The sequence below is a fragment of the Columba livia genome, chromosome 5 (genome assembly GCF_036013475.1).
Source record: "Columba livia isolate bColLiv1 breed racing homer chromosome 5, bColLiv1.pat.W.v2, whole genome shotgun sequence".
Taxonomy (NCBI): Eukaryota; Metazoa; Chordata; class Aves; order Columbiformes; family Columbidae; genus Columba; species Columba livia.
The window spans coordinates 44,988,957-45,009,270 of NC_088606.1; the positions used below are offsets into that span (position 1 = coordinate 44,988,957).

The window sequence follows — 20,314 nt, forward strand, 5'->3', positions numbered from 1 at the left end:
AGGCACATTGTGTTGCTACCAGCAGAAGAACCACAGCTTACCAACATGACCAGAACGCACTTAAGACTTTTGAAGCAGGAGCCAGTTACTTGATGCTATGTTGTAATGATTAAATTTTAACAGCTCCACAATTAAAAGTTGACTTTTTTTTCCACCCTCACAGGACTCTACTGCTAAGCTGAATCTAAGTATCTGGAGCTTGTTTAGGTTGTAAGATGGCATTCAGTCAGGTCACTGTGCATGCAGTTGTAAGATAAAGAGCCTTTAGCAGTCACAGACCAACGCATCAAACACATTCAGTAAGCATCACAGTTCTTGGAACCCAGGCACATGTGCAAGCACCATCTCATGTAGTATATCAACAGGAAGCTAAAAAGAAAAAACCTCATATTGATTATGCAGCAACACAGTTTTAGTCAGGCAAATATTAGCTTTTGTGAATTGGTTTCAATCAACTTCAATATGGGAAAAAGTTAGTAAGCATGTCAAGACAAAACATACGATGAAAGGAAGATCAGATACAAACCTAAAACACCAATTTCCAGGCCTTCCAATCCCGCTTTGATTCCACTGTAAATATCTTCTCTCTCTCCAAAGTCTGCCACAATTACTCTTGTTTCCACTTTGTACTTCTCCTCTAGGAAAAGTTTTAAAGTTTAAGTTTGAAATAGTTGAATTACCATCCAGATACTACGAATATATCAGTTATTACAGTTTTATAAAACATTAAGTTGCTAATATTACAAATTAACATTTTCATCTCTGTAATAAGAATCCTTGAATTTTAACAAAACCTGTACAAAAAGTTTGCAACAGTAAGCTGCTTCTGGTGCGAAGGTAAATTCTCAAATGATTCAGCATTTCATTTGTAAGGGACAATGAAGATGGCAAGAAAAAGATTTTTGAATGGGTTTGGCACAAAAACAAATGCAGAAATCTGAAAATGCATGAAAACCATGTTCAAGTACAAGTTGAAAAGAACAGTTTATTTCCAACTTACACCAAATGGCAAATTAGTTTCTTCAGACCAAGCAAAACCATTCTTTATTTTACTGCACTCCATTTCCATTCTCCCTTCTGGTGCCATAAAACTTTTTGAATATTTAGTATTTTGAACATATATCAAAAAGTGAACACATAGGTGTACATGAACAGAACTTCAAGTTTAATAATTCCAAAAGCATTCTGATATGCTGCCATCTCCATCCTTAACAGAACATGGAAAACACATGTAACCCACCTCATTTTGAAACAGAAAAAGAAAGCAAGTATTTAAAACACTTAATATAAAAAACAACTCTGCTTCCCTCAAACTAAATTAATTACACTGAATTCAAATCAGTACAATGTCCTCTCAGAGTTCAAAAGAGCAGAACAGCAGCTTAATATTGCCACATCTGTGTTTTGCTGCACCTGACTCCAACCCCAACATCCCTTGAGGAACCTGTATACAGCCTGAGAAGGATTTTGCAGCAGTTTGCCCCCAGAGCCATTCATAAAAGCAGTGCCATGTTAAAGAAAAAGAATCATTCACAAAAAGATTAGAAGCAGCCAGATTCCCATGATGCTCCTTCCCATTCAAGGGAAAGCTGCGTCTCCCATGATCCTGCCGTCCATTCATGCAGAATCATGAATCCACTGAACTCATTGGTTTGCTGGCTGCCTCCCCTCCCCCCAGCAACAGCCCTCATGGCAGATGAAATTATTTCTCCTCCTTTTCCCTCTCCCCACCCTCAACCTCTTCATCTCTCCTGAACAGCTGCATTGTTTAAAAATCCCCCGAGAGATGTTGCTATGTCAAACGACGACGCAAATAGCATTAAGCCCCTACTGCAGCAGCAGGCTTGTGATCACGTCAGAAGAAAATCTAGTTCAACATTTGAGGGGGAGGGGTGTGGTATAGAAACAGCCTATTTTTGAACACAGCTGTTCTAATATTTAGCATACATGTGTGAGTTCTTACAGGCACAATTAATACGTGCAAGTGGACTGGGCGGGCAAAGCCTAAGTCGCACAGTTCCGCACACATGCTGTTTTTAACTGGTTTATGGGATCTACAGCTGTCTTCACTGCCACTCAGATCCCTCACAAAATGAGAACTGTTTGAAGGACCCAAATATCATCCTCACAAATTTGGTCAATTGTACTTGCCCTTCTATACTAAACTCTTCATTAGGATTGCTGCTGATCTATCTTTAAAGCTTTTTGAAATCACTACAGGGATACTGAGAGGATACGGCAAGGAGGAAAAAAACAACCCACACTGAAGATCTAATACTATAAATAGCAAAACAATAAAAAACCCTTACACCACTGCTCACGTAAGACAATTGCTTTGAGTCTTTAGAAAATTGGCAAAGAGCTGTTAAATTTGAGACAGTTAAGCAATACACCTACAAAACCACACAGCACCCTTTGTGCACTGCAGGTGGGTAGTACAGTGTATAATAACACGAAAAGATGGCCTAGCGGCATGGCCAGAGAACACTGTCTTTGGGCAGCAGCTCACTGCAAACAAGAGACACACCCTGGCAGGTGCCAGCCACTGGCCAAGCCCTCCCTCCCCATTCACCACCATTTGGATATTCCAGAACTTGTGCATATCCTGTGCTGTCCCAGAACCTGCGACAGATGGGATGATCCACTACAGAGAAAAGACTGGTAGATACACCTGATAAAATTGTTCCATGTAAAATGACAATGCAAATAGCATCAAGTCACTTCTGCATAAGCTCATCCTAGTACACAGAGCACAAGGTGCACAGGAGGTGTGCTCTGCCGTCTATGAACAACAGAAAGGGGAATGTCCTTGATCTTACGAAGGATTAAGATGTTCTCAAACAGATGGGCTAGAAACAATCCTTGTTTTATCTGTCAAAAAAGACTGAGACATAGTGCAATAAAGAAAGTAGCAAGCATGCTATGTCCTAATCCAGGATAGCTAGCAGTGACTGGCCTCTTACTAAGAAGAGACAACCTGAAACTCATTAAAGAAGCTTTCACCTTGACAACAATGAGGTAATCAGGAGCCACATACAGCAAAAGAAGGATATCAAACCAGTTTTTGCAGTCAGCAACTAAAGGAATCTGAAAGAGCCGATATTATCTGCCAGTGTATCCACCATTCCTGATAATATATTGACTAGTGAATCTGATGTTTTGTCTTTGGAACCGGTGCTTCAAATGTTTCTTTGTGTGAGACTGAATATTACACCACCACATTATCCATAGATGTGGGGCCTGATTATTACACCACCATGTTATCAATAGTTGTGCAACAGTCAGCACCTATACATAAGGTCTCAAAGATGGGAAAGGAAGTTCAGCAGACCTCCTTCACATTTTTCAACTCTGATACACCAGTGTTTTAGTCATCTCATTTACTAAAAATCTCAGGTGAGATGAGTATTGACCTTACAAATACATTTTAACTTAAACTTGCACATGTCAAGTTAATTTACTGGGCCTGTATGACTGTAGCCAAGACTTCTGGTAATCTAGCAAGAGATCAACTATGTACAGCTCTACCCTAGTAATCTAGCAAAAGCAGACAATCTTCTGCAACCACACATGGTTTGAAAAAATATTTGAAAAAATAAGTTATTGACCACAAACAAAGCCTTGACAAAACATCTTCACAGCAGTGGAAAGGCTGAACAAACCAATAGTCATAATGGTGACAGAGCAGGATAGTACAAATGTTGTACAATACAAAAAGGCAAAACAAACTTTTGTAGAAGATATTGGAATGAATTATTTCAAAGATACAGATAGCAATCCAAGAACAGAGACTGCAGAGACATAGGCATGTCCCAGACCAATACCTATAGAAAAACAGTTGTCATGCAAATAAAGGAAGTATAAAATATACACATTAGAAGGGGAACATCATAACTGAAAAAAGTGCCACTTTTGCACAGTTGGTAAAGAAGAACTGACCTCTTGAGGCATGTTCCCATTCTGTGCATTCCTGCACAATAAAGGATGAAATGGTCTGGAGACAAGTTGGCTGTTTAACCATGTTCCTCACACACACACCCCATCAGGAACACAAGCACTTTTATGGATAATCCCTTGAAGAACACACTACCTTGGGTATCCTCAGAAGAGGACTCCTAATAGTGTTTCAAACTCTGTTAAAGTGCCACTATTCAAAATAAGCATAAAGACATTTAAACAGTCATTCCAGGTCTGTCCAGAGGTCCATCCATGCAAGAATTGGTATTCTGTAGCAGATAAATAAGAAAATGCTATGAAGAATAAGGAAAGTACGTAGTAATGTTTCCTCAATTTATTATCCCAAGCTCCAACAGTTTGTTGCTCAGGAACTTCCTGAGCTGGGTATGTCTACCCTGATGGCCTTCAGCACTTTCTCCTACAGCTCTCTGCCCAGTCACTACAAATCCTTACACATTTTCAGCACCCACACCACCTCCCCGCTGCCACGTTTTTTCTTTCAAACCTGCCAAAAACAGCACTGACCAAATTTCAAATTGGTGTGCCTGGACCCATTCTGACTGCTCCATCTGATATTAAGGTTTTGAACTGCCATCTCCTCCTCTTTGGTCCTATCTCATAACAATGTTCTTTTCCTTCCTTTTCCTGTCACTATGCATTGGTTGATACTGCACTGACATTCGGTTGCTAACACTGAACAGGTAACTTTCATTACTTCTCAATTCCGAGGCAGAAGACACACAGATGTTAACACTTACTTGCTTTCATTCCATCTTTTTAGTTTCCTATGCATGTCAGACTTCTCCTATGCATCTTCTAGATTTTTCAGAATTTGAACCTGCCCCTTTCAGCTTTTACAAATCTTATCATAATGATTTTCACAAGCACAAGGAAGGTGGAAGAGAGCCAGCAAAACCAAACGTCGTATCTATTCTTCATCTTCCTTCTAAAGAGTCTCAACTATGATGAACTTTTATATATATTCACACTTTGAAAAGAAATGATGCATCATGTGTCCAGATCTCAGTAGTCTTCCTAAACTCATTTTGAATTTTTACACAGATGTTGTCTGCTGTTCATGAAAGTTCTTGCAGACAAACTTTATCAGAGACTCAGTTTGACATCTTAAAATCAGAAAATAAACTGTGAAGTTCAGAATTTTTATTAAAAGGATATGCATGCATTCATACATTATTTAAGTCATCAATAGTTCATAGGAAAAGAATATCTGCTTTCACAAAGATGTGACATTAGCGTTTAATTACAAATGCAAGAACGAAGGCTGCTAAAGAGCAGATTAAGCCCAGAGGGACACCCAGTTCTACCTCAGAATGGGAACAGTAACTCCAGATGCCAATGAAGGTAGTGTGCAGCTGGCAAGATCATAAGTGAAAGATGCTGCAGCACTAAGGTGGAGGGGAAGGCGGCAGAGGAAGGCACCGACACTCAAGGAAGACAGACTGGTAAAGCTGGAAACCACACACTTCAGCAAGCAGGCAGCTACAGAGCAGGCACTACTGAGCCATCAGAGAACCAAAGACTGAAAAGTAGAGAAATAACAACTCAGTGGTGGAAAGCACACCAGCACCATCCCGAGCAACAGCCAAAGAGACAAACTTAACTGATTTCTCATCTGTAAGATGGTTAGTTACAACCTCACTAGGTGAAGCAAAAGCTTAAGTAACTCCAAAGGCCAGGGAGATGTCTGACTTATAGAAAATGTATTCAGTGTCTTGCTACACAAGGAAAACACTAATCTAAAATGATCAGGCAAACTAGGGCACACCTTTGCTACTAAAAAGATACAGGTGCAAAATAGCACCACATTACCTTGAATACCAGCAAAAAAGATCACACTGGAATTAAAAAAAAAAAAAACAAGTGGAAAGTTAGAAACCACAATGAGCTACACCCTGAATAGGTAGGCATGTTCCCAAAAAAAAAAAAAAAAAAAAAAAAAAAAAAAGATTGCAAATAATTCAAAGCAGCAGCCCTCCCTAAACTGAAATTTTGGTTGACACACTAAGAAAATGCTAAGGAAGTAAAATTTTCAGATGCAGATAAACTGGGCTTGAAAGAAGGTTCCCCCAGAGGAGAGACCTTGCATACTCAGATGCAAAAGCAAACAGACACCAGCCTGGTGGTCAGGAGAAGCAGCTCAGTTTACCCAACAGAGCAGTATCAGTGTTAAAGGGGTCTGTGGTACGACGTCTCACCAGGAAACAGAAAAACAAGATCATCATCCCTAATAACATTAGTACTTGCACCACTTGTTTCAAAGCAGTTGGCTACAGCAGCTTGAATTTGCATTGAGTGTGTTCAAACAAATCCAGCCAACTTTGTGACAGAGAGGTTCAGGATAGAAGGGCCACATTGTAAGCAGGCGCTGGGATCAGTTATTTCAAGCTCAGAGAAACTACATTAATAGCCTTTTGCTAGAATTAAAGTATCTTACTGCTTTACAATCAAAGTCTCTTATAAATATTGCTCATCACAGTGACATAATATAATGCAACTGCTTGCAAAAACAGAAAACGTCTCGCTTGGTCTTTAGCTTCAGAATGGCCATACATGCAAGTGAAGCAGCAGAAAAATAGATCTTCATTCTTCATCATACAGAAGGGGGGAAAATGTTTAAGTAAGGAGATCCAACTACATCCACAAATGAAGATGTCATCACCGCAGTAGCAAAACTCACCCTAAACCAGTACCCAGCCTCCAGAAAGAGTTTGTAACCTTTCAATAAAGGCTAAGAAGCTGAGAGATTAAAGTAAAACATTAAAAGCTCACGTTTTTTCATACTGTATCGATACAGGACAGAGATGAAGAATTTAAAGCTAGAGAATAGTTGCAAACAGCTCTACAAAGTATTTGGGTTTTTAAAGTAAGGGCACGCTTTTTGGGAAGGTAACCAATTTGGCACTTACAGAGTTCACAGAAATGGCACACTGACTGTCATGTATGGATGCAAGCTGTTCTCCAGAAGAATCAAACAATTTCAGATTGGTGATAGCAGATTGTTATTACACACTGATATTATCCACCATACAGAAGTATGTTAAAATCAGCTGGATATAACAAGAGCTAGCTTCTTCTGATCATTTTGTAGGGACTTATAAATGCAAGGAATGAGCTGTTAATTACAGTTCTAAGTTACTCAGTGAAGTCCAAGATATTGAGAAAAACATGTATGATGACATAGAAATCTCCTCCCCACCCTGCCCACATCAGCCACAGTGAAATACAGAATTACCAGAGGAGCATATGGATACTTATGGGAAAAAAGAGCAGAAACCCCAGAAAACCTGCAATATTCTTCAGGAATCAGATCCCAGTAGCACAGGTAACAGATAGAGAAAAGAGGATCTATGCATTTAATTTGTTCCAATTACCAAGTCCACGGACAAACTTAATACCTAAAAGGCTAGCCTTTCCGAAGGGACTCTTCCATTTGTGTAGCTGTATCAGTCCTTATCCCAAATGACAGATCATGCTTCTAATTTCTGTGAAAATGGAAACAAGAGAGACCAGGGCCTGGAGAGCGGCACAGGAGAGAAGGGAGGGTCAGTGCTGGACCCTAATCCAAGCGGAGTGCTGCACAGCAGAGACCCCATGCAAGAGAACACGAGTGTTCAGAAGGAGAGCAGATATGCAGCAACAGATACAGTAGAATTTTCATAATGATAAGTTAGACATTTTATATAAAACTACAAAGCAGAGTAGTGGTAACCTAACCAATAACAAAAGTTGAAGTTGTAGCTAAAAGAAAGCTCTGTTTGCAGCCAGTTTGCAAAATAAGTCTCCAGGTAGGAATGCTATACTGTATCAGTTTCTGCACAGCACATCTGAGATGCCCATCTATAATTTAACAGAACTTGCTATGTTTCAACACATTTTTAAAAGCATGTGTGTATGCATGTTTAGTCAAGCACTAACGAATAGGCTGAGATTCCTTTCATTCAACTACACATGCAATATTGCCAGGGAATTCCTTACATACACTGCACTAGTTGCACACATTATTTCATATATACAGCTTCCTTAAAAATAGGAACCTTTTAAAAAATCTAACCACATAGAGAATGGATAAAAACTGCCAAACCTTATTTAAAAGGTTACGATTCTGTTAAACAGCTTTAAGTTTCAATATACACAAGTCAGTTCCTCACTTCTCAGCTTTCAAAGACAACACAGCAGAAGATGCATCTCTAAGACAAAGTCCACCAACCCTTGAGTCACAGAGGGCATTTAAGTTTTTTGTGTGTATAAGCAGTACTGCTACTACAAAACATAGGAAGAAAACATGCTTTATTAACACTTGCTCCTGACTCCCATTACATCAAAATACATTACAGCTTCTAAGATACACTCACCAAGTCAGAAAAAAATTCTTAGCAAGACACAGGATCAATCAATAAGCCCATTTACCCAAATATTATGCTCAACACCATAAGCTTTTCTAAATCAAGCTTGTCCTAATTACAAAGCTAACTAAAACCACAAAACCAAGCAGCCTGTAAAGGCAGCTGCAGCAGCTGACAGCCAGGGGGGCTGCACGGTCAAGTCATTGCCATGTTTCCAAAGGACACTCTTTTCAGCAGCAAGGCCAGCACAGCCCAGGCGCTGCCCACACCCCCCTCACTCCAGTTGGGGCAGGCACGAGAGGCACCAGACACAACACATCTGACTGTCCTCACGCGGGTCAGGAGTCCAGCCTACTGATACTGAGAACAGCTTTGGTTTGCCTCATCGCTACCTCAAAATATCCACTATGGCTGAAGCTGCATCAAGAGTTTGTTAGGATACAACCCCAAGCTGTTTCAGAGATAAGCACAAGGTGAGTTGTAGGAAGGTCACCACAGTGTGACAGGCAGCATCTCAAACTCCCTTCTCTCCTCCTTCTCTGGTGCTATTTTCAACACCCACACACGCCCCCCAACTTTTTAAAATATTAATTGGTGGTATGTTTTTTTTTAAATACAGCATAAAGAAAGCTATTTTTAGTTTACTAACTCATTTAGGAAGGTCATATGGACTATTTCCAATACTTCCTGTAACATTCCTTATTGCCTGTGACAATGTGTACACATTATATGTATATACATGTAAACATTAATTTTTCATCACTTTTTGCACATTAAAGTCTAAATTCACCATCCCTATAATTATTAGAACAGTAAATCTTTAAAGAAACACATCTTTATTTAAGTTCAATAGAGTGAATCCCAAAATGACCAGGAGAATTACTTAAGAAGAATTTAAGAGTCACTTACAGAGACTGAAAGTTACAGTGTGGATTAATGAAAAAAAAAAAAAAAAAAAATCCCCTTGCTCTCAAGTCAATTTCATTACCTAAGTCAGTCACTCTACATGAATTAAAACTAATTTTAAAAGCGAAACAAGCTTCTAGGCTAATTCAGCATTTGTGCGTGTATGTTCCTGATAGATTCACCTGTACTCAGCATCCACAGAAAAGTGTTCACTGTAGTCAAAAGACAGACACTTAAAAGCACAGTTTTCAGTACTCTCTAAGTGTTTCTTTTTTGTATTAATGGATTTTTTTTTCTAAATATTTGTTGTGAAACAGGTGAACTGAGTTTCTCCATGAAGAGCTACTAACTAGCATTAATTATTTTCCTCACCACAACATATTCCTGAAAAAAACCATAAGTGATTATCGTCATTTCTTCAGCAGAGAGAAGTCTATCAGGGATTTTTACAGCTTTGACAGATAAAAAGAGCTTGGTGTAAAAGAACTCGACCTGCTAAAAAAATTGACAAAAGGCTAAAACACACATTCACAGAAGGAAGTTGAAGGGGGACAGCACCATCCAGTTCTTTCCTTATGCCAGAGAGACACCATTCCCTCTAGAGCTTTTTAAAAGTACTAAATTTAAGTGTCTCTTCAATAGAGCTTCCACCAATTGCTTTAAACCAGATGTGCAAAACAGACTTTCACTCAGTGAAACCAAGCCAGTACTAATTTTTCATGTAATTTTCTTTTTATTTTACACTGAAAGTGATAAGCAATATATTGCAGCTTTTGTGTTAACAAAAGATGTTTAATGGCCCAGAGACTAGAACAAGAGCTCTTGTTTTAGGTATCCGCAAAAGCCCATGGTACAAATAGGCTGTTAGCAGAGAGGCATTGAGTTTCTGTGCGTTTTAGAACAGGCAACCTATTCCTCCACCCAGCTACTGCCAGGCAGTGACCCTGGATGCTTGCAGGGATTCCTGGTTCTTCAGTCCAGGTTTCAAAAGTACCAAGTCAGTCATCTGCCAAATTGGTCCAATTACCTAGTGTGTGAAACAGACTCAGGACACCATTAGGTCCCAGAGTTAGCCCTGAACCTACAGTCACAATATACAGAATATCTAAGGTGTAGAAGAGGATACTTCTGCTGTAGTTTACATTCAGAAAAGTAAACCCAAAGCACTTAATTCACATATAAATAACCTTTACACATTTCTTCTCCTGGACTTTAGGGGCTTACAAGCTATCAACACTACAAATACTACATAGAAGCACTCTGGCAGTGAGGTTCACAGCAAGCATACTTTCAAGCACACTTTCAATCCTCCTTTCTGGAAGAGGCTAACTCAGTCTTGCCCAGAGTGAAAAAGCACCACCTGCTAGACCTTGACAGATCACTTACTGCTACGTGTAACCCATGACACTGACTGCTAAAGTTTCTTAAACTGGTTTTCATCCTTAAAAGCAACTATGACAAAATGGTTTGTTATTCCATAGCTGATGGTTGATACGTAAACAAAGTCCTTTTGCAAGGATGTCACTAGTCACCTGCAGAACACTCTACTTGTGGCTTATCCTACCTTGTTGCTGCCTCAAAATTCTCCTGAAGGGTGACACAGACCCAGGACTGCATCCTGCAGCTTATGGGACATCTGTCAGGTGTTTCTCTCTAGGCATTCTGCTCAGTTTCTTCAAATTAATCCAGGCAAAACTTTACTGAGAAAATGCCAGAGAACATGATAAAAAACAGGGACGGGGCACGGAGGAAAAACCCAAACCACAGAAGCAGGATGCTTCTTTAAAGAAAATAACTTTTAAAAAAGGCTCCCTTCCCAATTGCTCTATGTCTTTTACATGATCTGTCAATTGTATTCAGGGTTCATCTTTTTCATTTATTAACAAATTAATAAAAATTAATTTGGCTTGACTCCTCTGTCAGCTCTCTACTGTGTCTGACAACTGCTCCTTTAGGAAGTGTCTGACACCACTCAAGGCAAAACCACAGGAACTTACTTCACTTCATCCAAGTGGAAACCTTTTCCAGAGATGAAAACCAGGAGCTCATTTTGAATCAAAGATCCTTACGCTACAACTTTATGTGAAAGGTGACTTCAGTGCAACAAAACAAGCCTAAAATATCTGAAGCCATTTTGTCAAGTCAAAGAAATATAGGGGGATTTCAAGTATGTCAAGCTGAACCTGGCTCAGATGATGGAAGGCTGCAAACACATTAATTTACCTTGAAATAGATCTCAAAAGGTCAAAATAACTGCCAGGTTCAGTTAGTCTTCAAGTTAAGCTGAGGAAAGAGAACCTTGTCATTTCTGTGCAAGAAAGTAAGACAATGTCCTCTTCCTCACAGAGTTTGTCTGCATTTCAGCCTCCTCTATGAAATGCAAATATTCCTACCTGCGAACTCCAGGACGTGAGGAGGGGCAGGAGAGGAACTGCAAATGACAGGGCAGATATTAAGGGACAAAGTGCCCCAAGATAAATGTGGCTGAGCATCTGCAGGGGACCAATTTGCCAAGAGGGGCATTAGCCATTTGTAGCAGTAGGTCATGGTAACAGCTGAGGCACGAGCACAGTGCTCAGCATCAAGCCTGCTTCAGAATGCTCCCCACTATCTTGTTACCAAGAAAGGAGAAGTAAACTGTAAAACCCACCTGCCCAGGAAATGGAGAAGGAACATTTCTGGTTTTGGCACCACATCCCATTCGTTTCATGTACTGACAAATCATGCCAGAGTAGTGAGAACACAACAGACCTCAAGTCTAAACATGATAGCTACCAGTTTACAATGTACCTGACATTGTATCATATGGATAGAGAGTAGATCCAGATGAAACTACCATGACCAAGCAATTTCAGGAACACTACACACTGAGCTCAGGAGACTTAATCAGGAGTAAATAGGCAGCTACTTAGATTTTAATTGCAAAATCCGTATGTTCTTAAAGACAGACATAGCAGAATCAAATTAAAGTTCTGGACACTAGTTCTTGAACAGTGTGAAAGGCTTAAAAATCAATGTATTTCAGCTAAGTCATCTTTGTAAGAATATGTTGGAGAAAAAAAAAATATTTTTTCAGTCCAAACAATTCCTTAGGAGCTCGTATTATCACCTGGATGTAACACTAACCACCAACAACTTGAAAGCAGCAAATGGGAATATATACATTAACTCATGACAAACTCAGAGTCTCCCATGTTGCATTTATATGTGCTTTCCTACAAGTAAGTGGGTACTTACACTTGCAAGTAGGAACACTACTTAGCTACAACTATTTTTTCTTGCCTCCCATAGCTCACACACAACTCCACTACCTGCCCTGTGAAGCCACCAGCTAATAATGTACAACAATATCAAATTCTTGTTTTGAAAACTTCCCTATAGGCAAGCTCTCTTTAAAGTGTTTTCCCTGCTTGACTGGTTTTCACTGCATTCTTCATGCTACAGCCCCTAGGAAATGAGTTTCTACAGCAAAGTTCTTCAGTCTGCTCAGAACATCCCTATCACCAACAGTGCAACAATTCAAGCTTTTCTACTTGAAAATCTTGAACCAAACGATTATACAAAGCACATGAGATATCTTGCACCATATTCATTACTAAATACAGCAAATCAGGGAACAGTCACAATACATGGTGTCCAAAGGATTGTCTCCAGAAAAATTTTCTTTCTGAGCCTTCCTGAACCCTTGAAAGTGTTTAACAATGTAACAGAACAGACACTTTTTTTAAAAGGTGCTGGCACACTGATGTAACAGGAACAAAACTAGACCAAGGATTTCAGATAGTGACCCCACTAGTCAGTGTTTGTGTAGGAAAACTTGATTAAGAGATCAAATATGTTTCATAAAACCTATGCAATTCCATGCAAAGGTGTCATGATCACTGAAGAGGAAATACAAAATTTGCTTCTTGAGTCCGTGGCCTATGTCCTGTTTCTTAGGGAACATAAAGCAGAATTTCCTTTTGCAGCAAATGCTACAGCACCTAATTATTCCACAAATTCAGCTTTACAACATGCTTGAAGACAAGCTGGAAAGTCTTCCAAAGTCTTTAACTACCTGTAATTAATCCACTAATTTTCAGTGCTCAAATTGAGCCGCAAGTTCAGAATATCTGGCTGTCTTGTAACATTAGTACAACTGGTTTAATGTACACAAGCACACACACAAAAAATATCAGATCCAGGTCAGCTGGCATTTAACATTCAGAAAGACCTATCAGTACCTCCCTTGTGACAGTTGTTATGCAACTTGCATTTTGTACGTAGATATTACTCCTAATGTAAGCATATCCCTAGAGCACAAGAAGAGATTCTTCTGAATAGCCTGGACATACCTGATCCTCAAAACCCTTATTATTTGCAGGGGGCAACTATCCATTCACTAGGATGATCAGGACTCTGATCAGTGGAAATTAGAAAGGAACAGAAAACACGCACGGCTCACACGGTTCAAAGAACTGGAAGTAGTCAAACAGCCATTCTTCCTTAAAATAATTAAGGGTCATTACTCGAGATGAGCAAGCTCACGTGTATTTGAAGAACAATTGCAGGACCACCATAAAGAAATGTAAAGCTACTTTGGGAGCCTGCAAGGGAAACACCCAAGTAGTTACAGCCTTAGCTCTAAAAAGTCACTCACATTATATACAACAACATCTGAACAGACTGCAAAGACCACATAAGCCTGAATACAAGAAAATTCTGGCCAGCTAAAATCTTGCAGGATCTTAACGTGCAACTCAGGCCTGCTTGATTATGCAGACTATCCTAATCCTTCAGCATACGCCACAGTGAACAAGGTATATATTTCAGTAGCTCAGTGTTGTCAAAAGAAATGTTCTGAAAACCCAACATGAGTCATCTCATTTCAGAATGGTTTAGGAAAGAAAGCAGAAAAATGTTTGGGTGAGGCCTAACAGTAATTATGTATTACAGGCTGCTCTATACAGGTATATGTACCTATTTTTTTTAATCTGAAAAACTTCCACAGCAGCTATCATGTAAGTGCTGAAAGCTCAGAGCAGAAGATTCATCTGTCTTGTCAGCATCATGCTTAATTCTCAAGGAGGAAGAGATTTCCAGACTGGTACAGAAAGGGCTATGACCACTTTCAGGAAGCTTGTTGCTTCATGCTTAAGTGTATTATTCTAGAACAAGTTATTTGTAGATACTTCTGTCAGTTACACTTTTACTTAAAAAGACAACTTTATACAGCACAGTAAGAAACGTGACTGCGTACACCCACGTATGCAGCAAAATACCATCCAGCTACTGCAGTGAACCAGCAAAAAGACCACCTCTTTGCGACCCACATATCTGCAGTAAGCTCCAATACACACACAGGCTGTTCCAGTAGTGACAGCTACACTGTTTAATTTGCACTGCAACTATGCTGACTAGGGTATCACAGGTATATCCAAACATTGCAGGAACATCCTTACATGCAGGATACTAAAGAACACCACTAATTACTTCCAAACCAGCAGAAGACAGGACTTGATGCCATCTTTGCTCTAAGGAATGCTCTCTACCACTTAAACATCAAAAGCTTTTTCTGTCTAGAAAAGAGTTTCATGTGCCATCTTACACTGAACACTAAAAATCACAGACCAGCAGCATTTACATAAAAATTGTATGTTCTCTGTCTTTCAGTAAACTAGTAAAACATTTACCATTAAGCAAGTTGAAGTCCTTGAATCTTTTAGTCATCCTTACATTCACTAAGCAGCCCCTTACAACTTAGCAAAGGACAGTTTGTTGAGGCTTGACTTGTAGATTTTGCTTTACAGTAAAGTGGTGCCACTAATAAATTTATTAGAAGTTTTAACTAACAAGCCAAAATAATACATTTATGACTTCTGAAAGATGGCAGCTCTTACATTTATCTGCATTATGTACACAAATAATTTTAGGAAAGTCTAAGCAAGACAAGGGAGGGTAAGACAAAAGCATAAGCTTAAAGGTTTCTTAACATCACTGTGCTGAAAAACCTGCTTTAGAGTACACAAGTCCCACTTGTGCTTATCAAAAAACTTCTACACACAAGGCTACATTCCTCACTTTATCTCAATATACTCTGAATAAACTAATAATCTTGCATTACATCTGCCTTAATAAAAGGGATCTAGATTCCAAGAGGAATTCTTGTGTGTTAGGATTATACTTTGCCCCAATTGGAAAATCATTTGTCAGCATGAGACTTGAGGAACCTTTCTCCTAATCTCCATATAAATATCTATTTTACATTTGTGATTGGAATACTTAAGTTGCCCCCTTATTTTTGCATTACAGTCATTTGTTACATGCTTACCGAAGAAACAATCCCTCATACATGTTCTTAAACACATTAAATGATTCCCTAAATTGCTATGACTATGCACACTCGAACACCCCAAAAAAGCCTACAGCTCTCTAATCTGATCTTTGAGTAGTTGTCCTGGTTTTGTTAAAAACAAGACCAGTTCTTTTTCAGTGAATTTTCCTTTCAGCAAAGTTCTTCTAAGTAACTGCATTTTTCTAAATTCAGCTACATGTTTTCTCAGACACCGTGCTCCAGACTGATAAGACCGACCAATGGAATGCAGGAGAAGCCCCATGTTTAGATTTATTGCTATAACAACCAAAAAGACTGTTAAGATTTCGCACGTCCCATCGTGAGAGGGGCATATTTGCAAGGAGGGGCAGACAGAACAGGTGACTAAAACCAACTGAGTATTCCATCCCATACGTGTCATACACACTATAAAAGAGGGAGATCACAAGGGTCTTGCTCTCTTTAACCATGGCCAGCATCTGAAGAGGACACTGCCACTTATGCCGGTGATCCAAGGCCTAAGACCCTGCATCCCTGAATCCAGTTCCAGTTTGCTGTGAAGTCCTATCCAGGACTTGCAGGTGCCTGCCCTGCAGCTGCTGGAGCCACACCAGCTGCCAGTTCCCTCAGCTCTACCCCCAGGACATTCAAGATTGGTTTTGTATATTTTGCATCATTTTCTGTATTTATTAGTAGCACTAGTAAAGCATTTTAAAACTTTTCCAACTTTGCAAGTCTAAGTTTCTTTTCCTTCCTTCTTATCATCTTTCCCATGCGGGCAGGGTGAGTGAGAGGATAACAGAGAGCATCTGCCATGGTTTGTCACCTTGCAATTAAACCATGACAGCAGTTTATCCAAACAAACAAACAAAAAAAAAAAAAAAAAAAAAAGGAGAAGGAGGGGAAAGCTACCCACAATAAATTTGTGCACTTCTTAATATAGCCAGCATCATAAAGAACATGTTTTCAACAACTTTGAGTTACAAAGAAACCACCCCTATGGCTGAAGCCAATGCAATCAAACTTGCTTCAAGCTGAGGGAATAGTCAGATGAAGTAATGGCTACATGTTTTTCTCCTTACTATCATTTTAGACAGCTACTATGGGGATAGTCGGTATTTTGGTCTGACCAGGTAAGCTGTTCTTTTGGAAGGCTAAGAGTTTCAGAAGTACTTATTCCAGAATTAAGCCCTGTTGTTCCCAGAAATTAAATATGAACACCTGTAAAATCAATCTGCAAGGCCTTTACCACTTATATTTGTAAGATTTGCACTGTACACAAGAGCAAACCTTTTTCAAAATTAAAGCTGTATATACTATCATTATGAAATTCATGTTCAATCACGTTTATTTATAAGCATGCTTGTGAAGTTTAGGGAAGAAGTTTTCAACTCACTTATTTCACTTGCAACCTGGTCCAGTTTTTCTTTTGACCTACTAATTAGAGCCACCTTCATTCCACGTCTTGCTAACTGCAACAAAACAAAACAGGAGACATAAGAACAATCATAAATCGCTTTCAAGTTAGTATCCTGATTAATGGAACTGCATAATTAGTCAAACATCACAACAATGTATGAACAGCAAGTTTGAAGAAAGAAAAACACAAACTACTCAATTTTAAACACACACATGAAGGGGTAAACCAAGACAAATGTTTCCATGTTACTTCTTACTTGATTCCCTTCACAACAAATTTATCATCTTCTCAGTCATCCAATACAGGATGCAAAGAAGAGCAAAGAAGTTATTACCCATAATTAAGCTTAACTTGCTGAGTTAAGGTATCCATGGTCACTCAAACAATCATGTGGCAAAATTACCCCAGCATTCAAAACTTGTTGTCTCTAGTCAGGCTACACTCTTACTTTGTACTAATCATAGTTAATTTACTCGTACAGTTCTTTTAGGAAAGTTCTGTAACTTCAGCTGTGGCCAGAGCATATCTTGGTCATCAAGTCAGACCTACCACTGCAGGTTTGTAATGTGATCTAACAACTCCATTTAGAAGTGTCTGCAGAAAGACAGCTACTTATCTGAATTACTTTGCAATAGAAACAACCAATGTCCCAGTGAGAAGTTAAAACAATATATTCACAGTTCAGATACTTTACACCTACATATGAAAACCAGGTAAGTTCTCATTGTTCCAATAAAACTCCTTCACTGCCTTAGCAAGCAGATGAGAATGGGTCTTAAAGGAAAACTATAAACAAAACAAAAAAAATAAAAAAAACCCACACACACACACAAAAAAAAACCACACACAAAACCCACAACAAAAACAATGAAAATAGACAGCACAGTACAGCCACAACCTAAAGTGACTTAATCTCATCTGCCTTTCTAGAAGCACACAAACCAAGAAAACTTTCAGAGAAAAGTTTAACAAAATTCATCGAACTCCATACATCGTTCCCAGGTGTGATCTCTAAGCAGAAATCCCATACTAGGTCTCTTATCAGCTTAGAGTGAGGTGTGATGAAACCAAAGCCACTCACACTAGGAACTGCTAACAAACTTCGGCCAAGTTGAGGCTTATGGGTAACTTATGTTTTATGCTCAAGAAAATTATCTAATGTTGTAAAGACAATTGTCCAATAGGGGTGAACACATCCACCTCCAGCTAAGCACTTGGCTCACTGGAATAAACTTTTAATTAAGCCAAGCATTAGGCTTGGATGGCAGGAGGGAGAAAGGAATAACGTAGCATCCTTATTCCACAGGATCAAGGCAGTGAAGACAAATACTTCACCTAAAAGTATCTCAGCCTGTGACACCAAGGACAACCTTACAGTAATTTGCTCAGAGTCTGAAATGGTTCTGGTCCCATGGTACAAAAAAGCCCAAGAGATGTTCCTCATGGGTATAAGTTCCACTGTTGACATACTGTTTACATTCTTTCAGCAGTCATAACTTCTGAGCTGCCAGATTGCTTAGGCAGGTGCCTGAGCTTTACGGAAAAGTATCCAGCTGTACTTACCTCTAAAACTGAGTAAGCCAAGCCATCCCAACAAAACGAGTTAGTGAAACCTCAGCATGTTTAGGGAACTTCCACCACAAGAGAGAGCTTGAGAGAAACTGCTGCTATATTGACACTGAAGAATGCACTCTGAGAAGTGCATCCAAAGCCTGGAAATGGAGACCCATTTGCAAGAGGAATTCTGAGTACAGAGCACATAAAATAGACAATGAAAGAGCCTGTAAGTAGCAATGAATATAACTTAAGAGAAGTAATGAAACTTGGGAAAGATACAGTGCTCAACAGCAAGTTCAGTCAGTCTGACGAAACTAGATCAGTTTCTGCTGAGCACTCTGAATTCACTGGTAGAGGTCTAGGGAGTTTTGGACAATAGTCCAAAGAGCAATAATGATCCTCTGAGGTACCAGTAGCTAATTATGTTTTTATATAAGGAACAAGGAAGACCCAGTTGCTTTGTAGATAACCTGCCATTATACTTGGATCTTTGGCCAATATCCCTAGGGTCACGAAAAGGCTGAATGGGAAGACCTTAAAATTGATCACAAAAAGTCACCTAGACTACCAAACACTGGGAAGATGCTCTTGTAGCCTAAAGATTGATGCAAGCAAGAGTCACCATTCTAACAGAGTTCACAGATGTAGACATCTGACTTCCTTAAATCCCATGTTACTAACTACCACATTCTCCACTTTGGTAGCAAAGGAAAGGAAGGTCATTGACAGCCCACCAAAGCAGAGTTAAAGCTCTTGTTAGAATAGATATAGCAAGAGGATCTACAAAAAGCAATACTAAGCAGCTGTGCATAGCAGAGCATGCAATAGGATCACAACCTCTAGTTTATCACTAGCATACAAATATATCCAGTAAAGCATTTGGCACAGCCTCCTACAGCGTTCTCATAGCTAAACTGAGTAAGTGTGGTCTGGACGATCAGGTAGTAAGGTAGACTGCAAACTGGCTGAAGGAAAGAAGCCAGAGATTTGTGATCAATGGGGTAGAGTCAGGTTGGAGGCCTGTATCTAGTGGAGTGCCTCGAGGGTCGGTGCTGGGGCCAGTACTGTTCAATATATTCATCAGTGACTTGGATGAGGGACTAGAGTGTACTATCAGCAAGTTTGCTGATGACATTAAGCTGGGGGGAGTGGCTGACACACCAGAAGGCTGTGCTGCCATCCAGCGGGACCTGGACAGGCTGGAGAGCTGGGCAGGGAAAAATTTAATGAAATATAACAAGGGCAAACGTAGAGTATTGCATCTGGGCAGGAACAACCCCAGGTTCCAGTATAAGTTGGGGAATGATTCATTAGAGAGCAGTGTAGGGGAGAGGGACCTGAGGGTCCTGGTAGACAGCAGGATGACCATGAGCCAGCACTGTGCCCTTGTGGCCAAGAGGGCCAATGGCATCCTGGGGTGTATTAGAAGGGGGGTGGTTAGTAGGTCGAGAGAGGTTCTCCTTCCCCTCTACTCTGCCCTGGTGAGACCGCACCTGGAATATTGTGTCCAGTTCTGGGCCCCTCAGTTCAAGAAGGACAGGGAACCGCTGGAGAGGGTCCAGCACAGAGCCACAAAGATGATTAAGGGAGTGGAGCACCTCCCTTATGAGGAAAGACTGAGGGAGCTGGGTCTCTTTAGTTTGGAGAAGAGGAGACTGAGGGGTGACCTTATTAATGTTTATAAATATACAAAGGGTGAGTGTCACGAGTATGAAGCCAGGCTCTTCTCTGTGACAAACAATGGTAGGACAAGGGGTAACGGGTTTAAGCTGGAACATAAGAGGTTCCACTTAAACT

At 39.8% G+C, this 20,314-nt stretch overlaps 1 protein-coding gene across 1 annotated transcript in view; it reads right to left on the reverse strand.

Annotated features, from left to right (window-relative positions):
- The window catches only part of HSD17B12 (hydroxysteroid 17-beta dehydrogenase 12), an 86,976-nt gene that overhangs the window by 33,610 nt on the left and 33,052 nt on the right, over positions 1 to 20,314 (reverse strand). Inside the window, 2 exon segments of the mRNA XM_065064772.1 lie at positions 527 to 637; positions 16,937 to 17,012. Coding sequence (XP_064920844.1) covers positions 527 to 637; positions 16,937 to 17,012 — 187 coding nt within the window.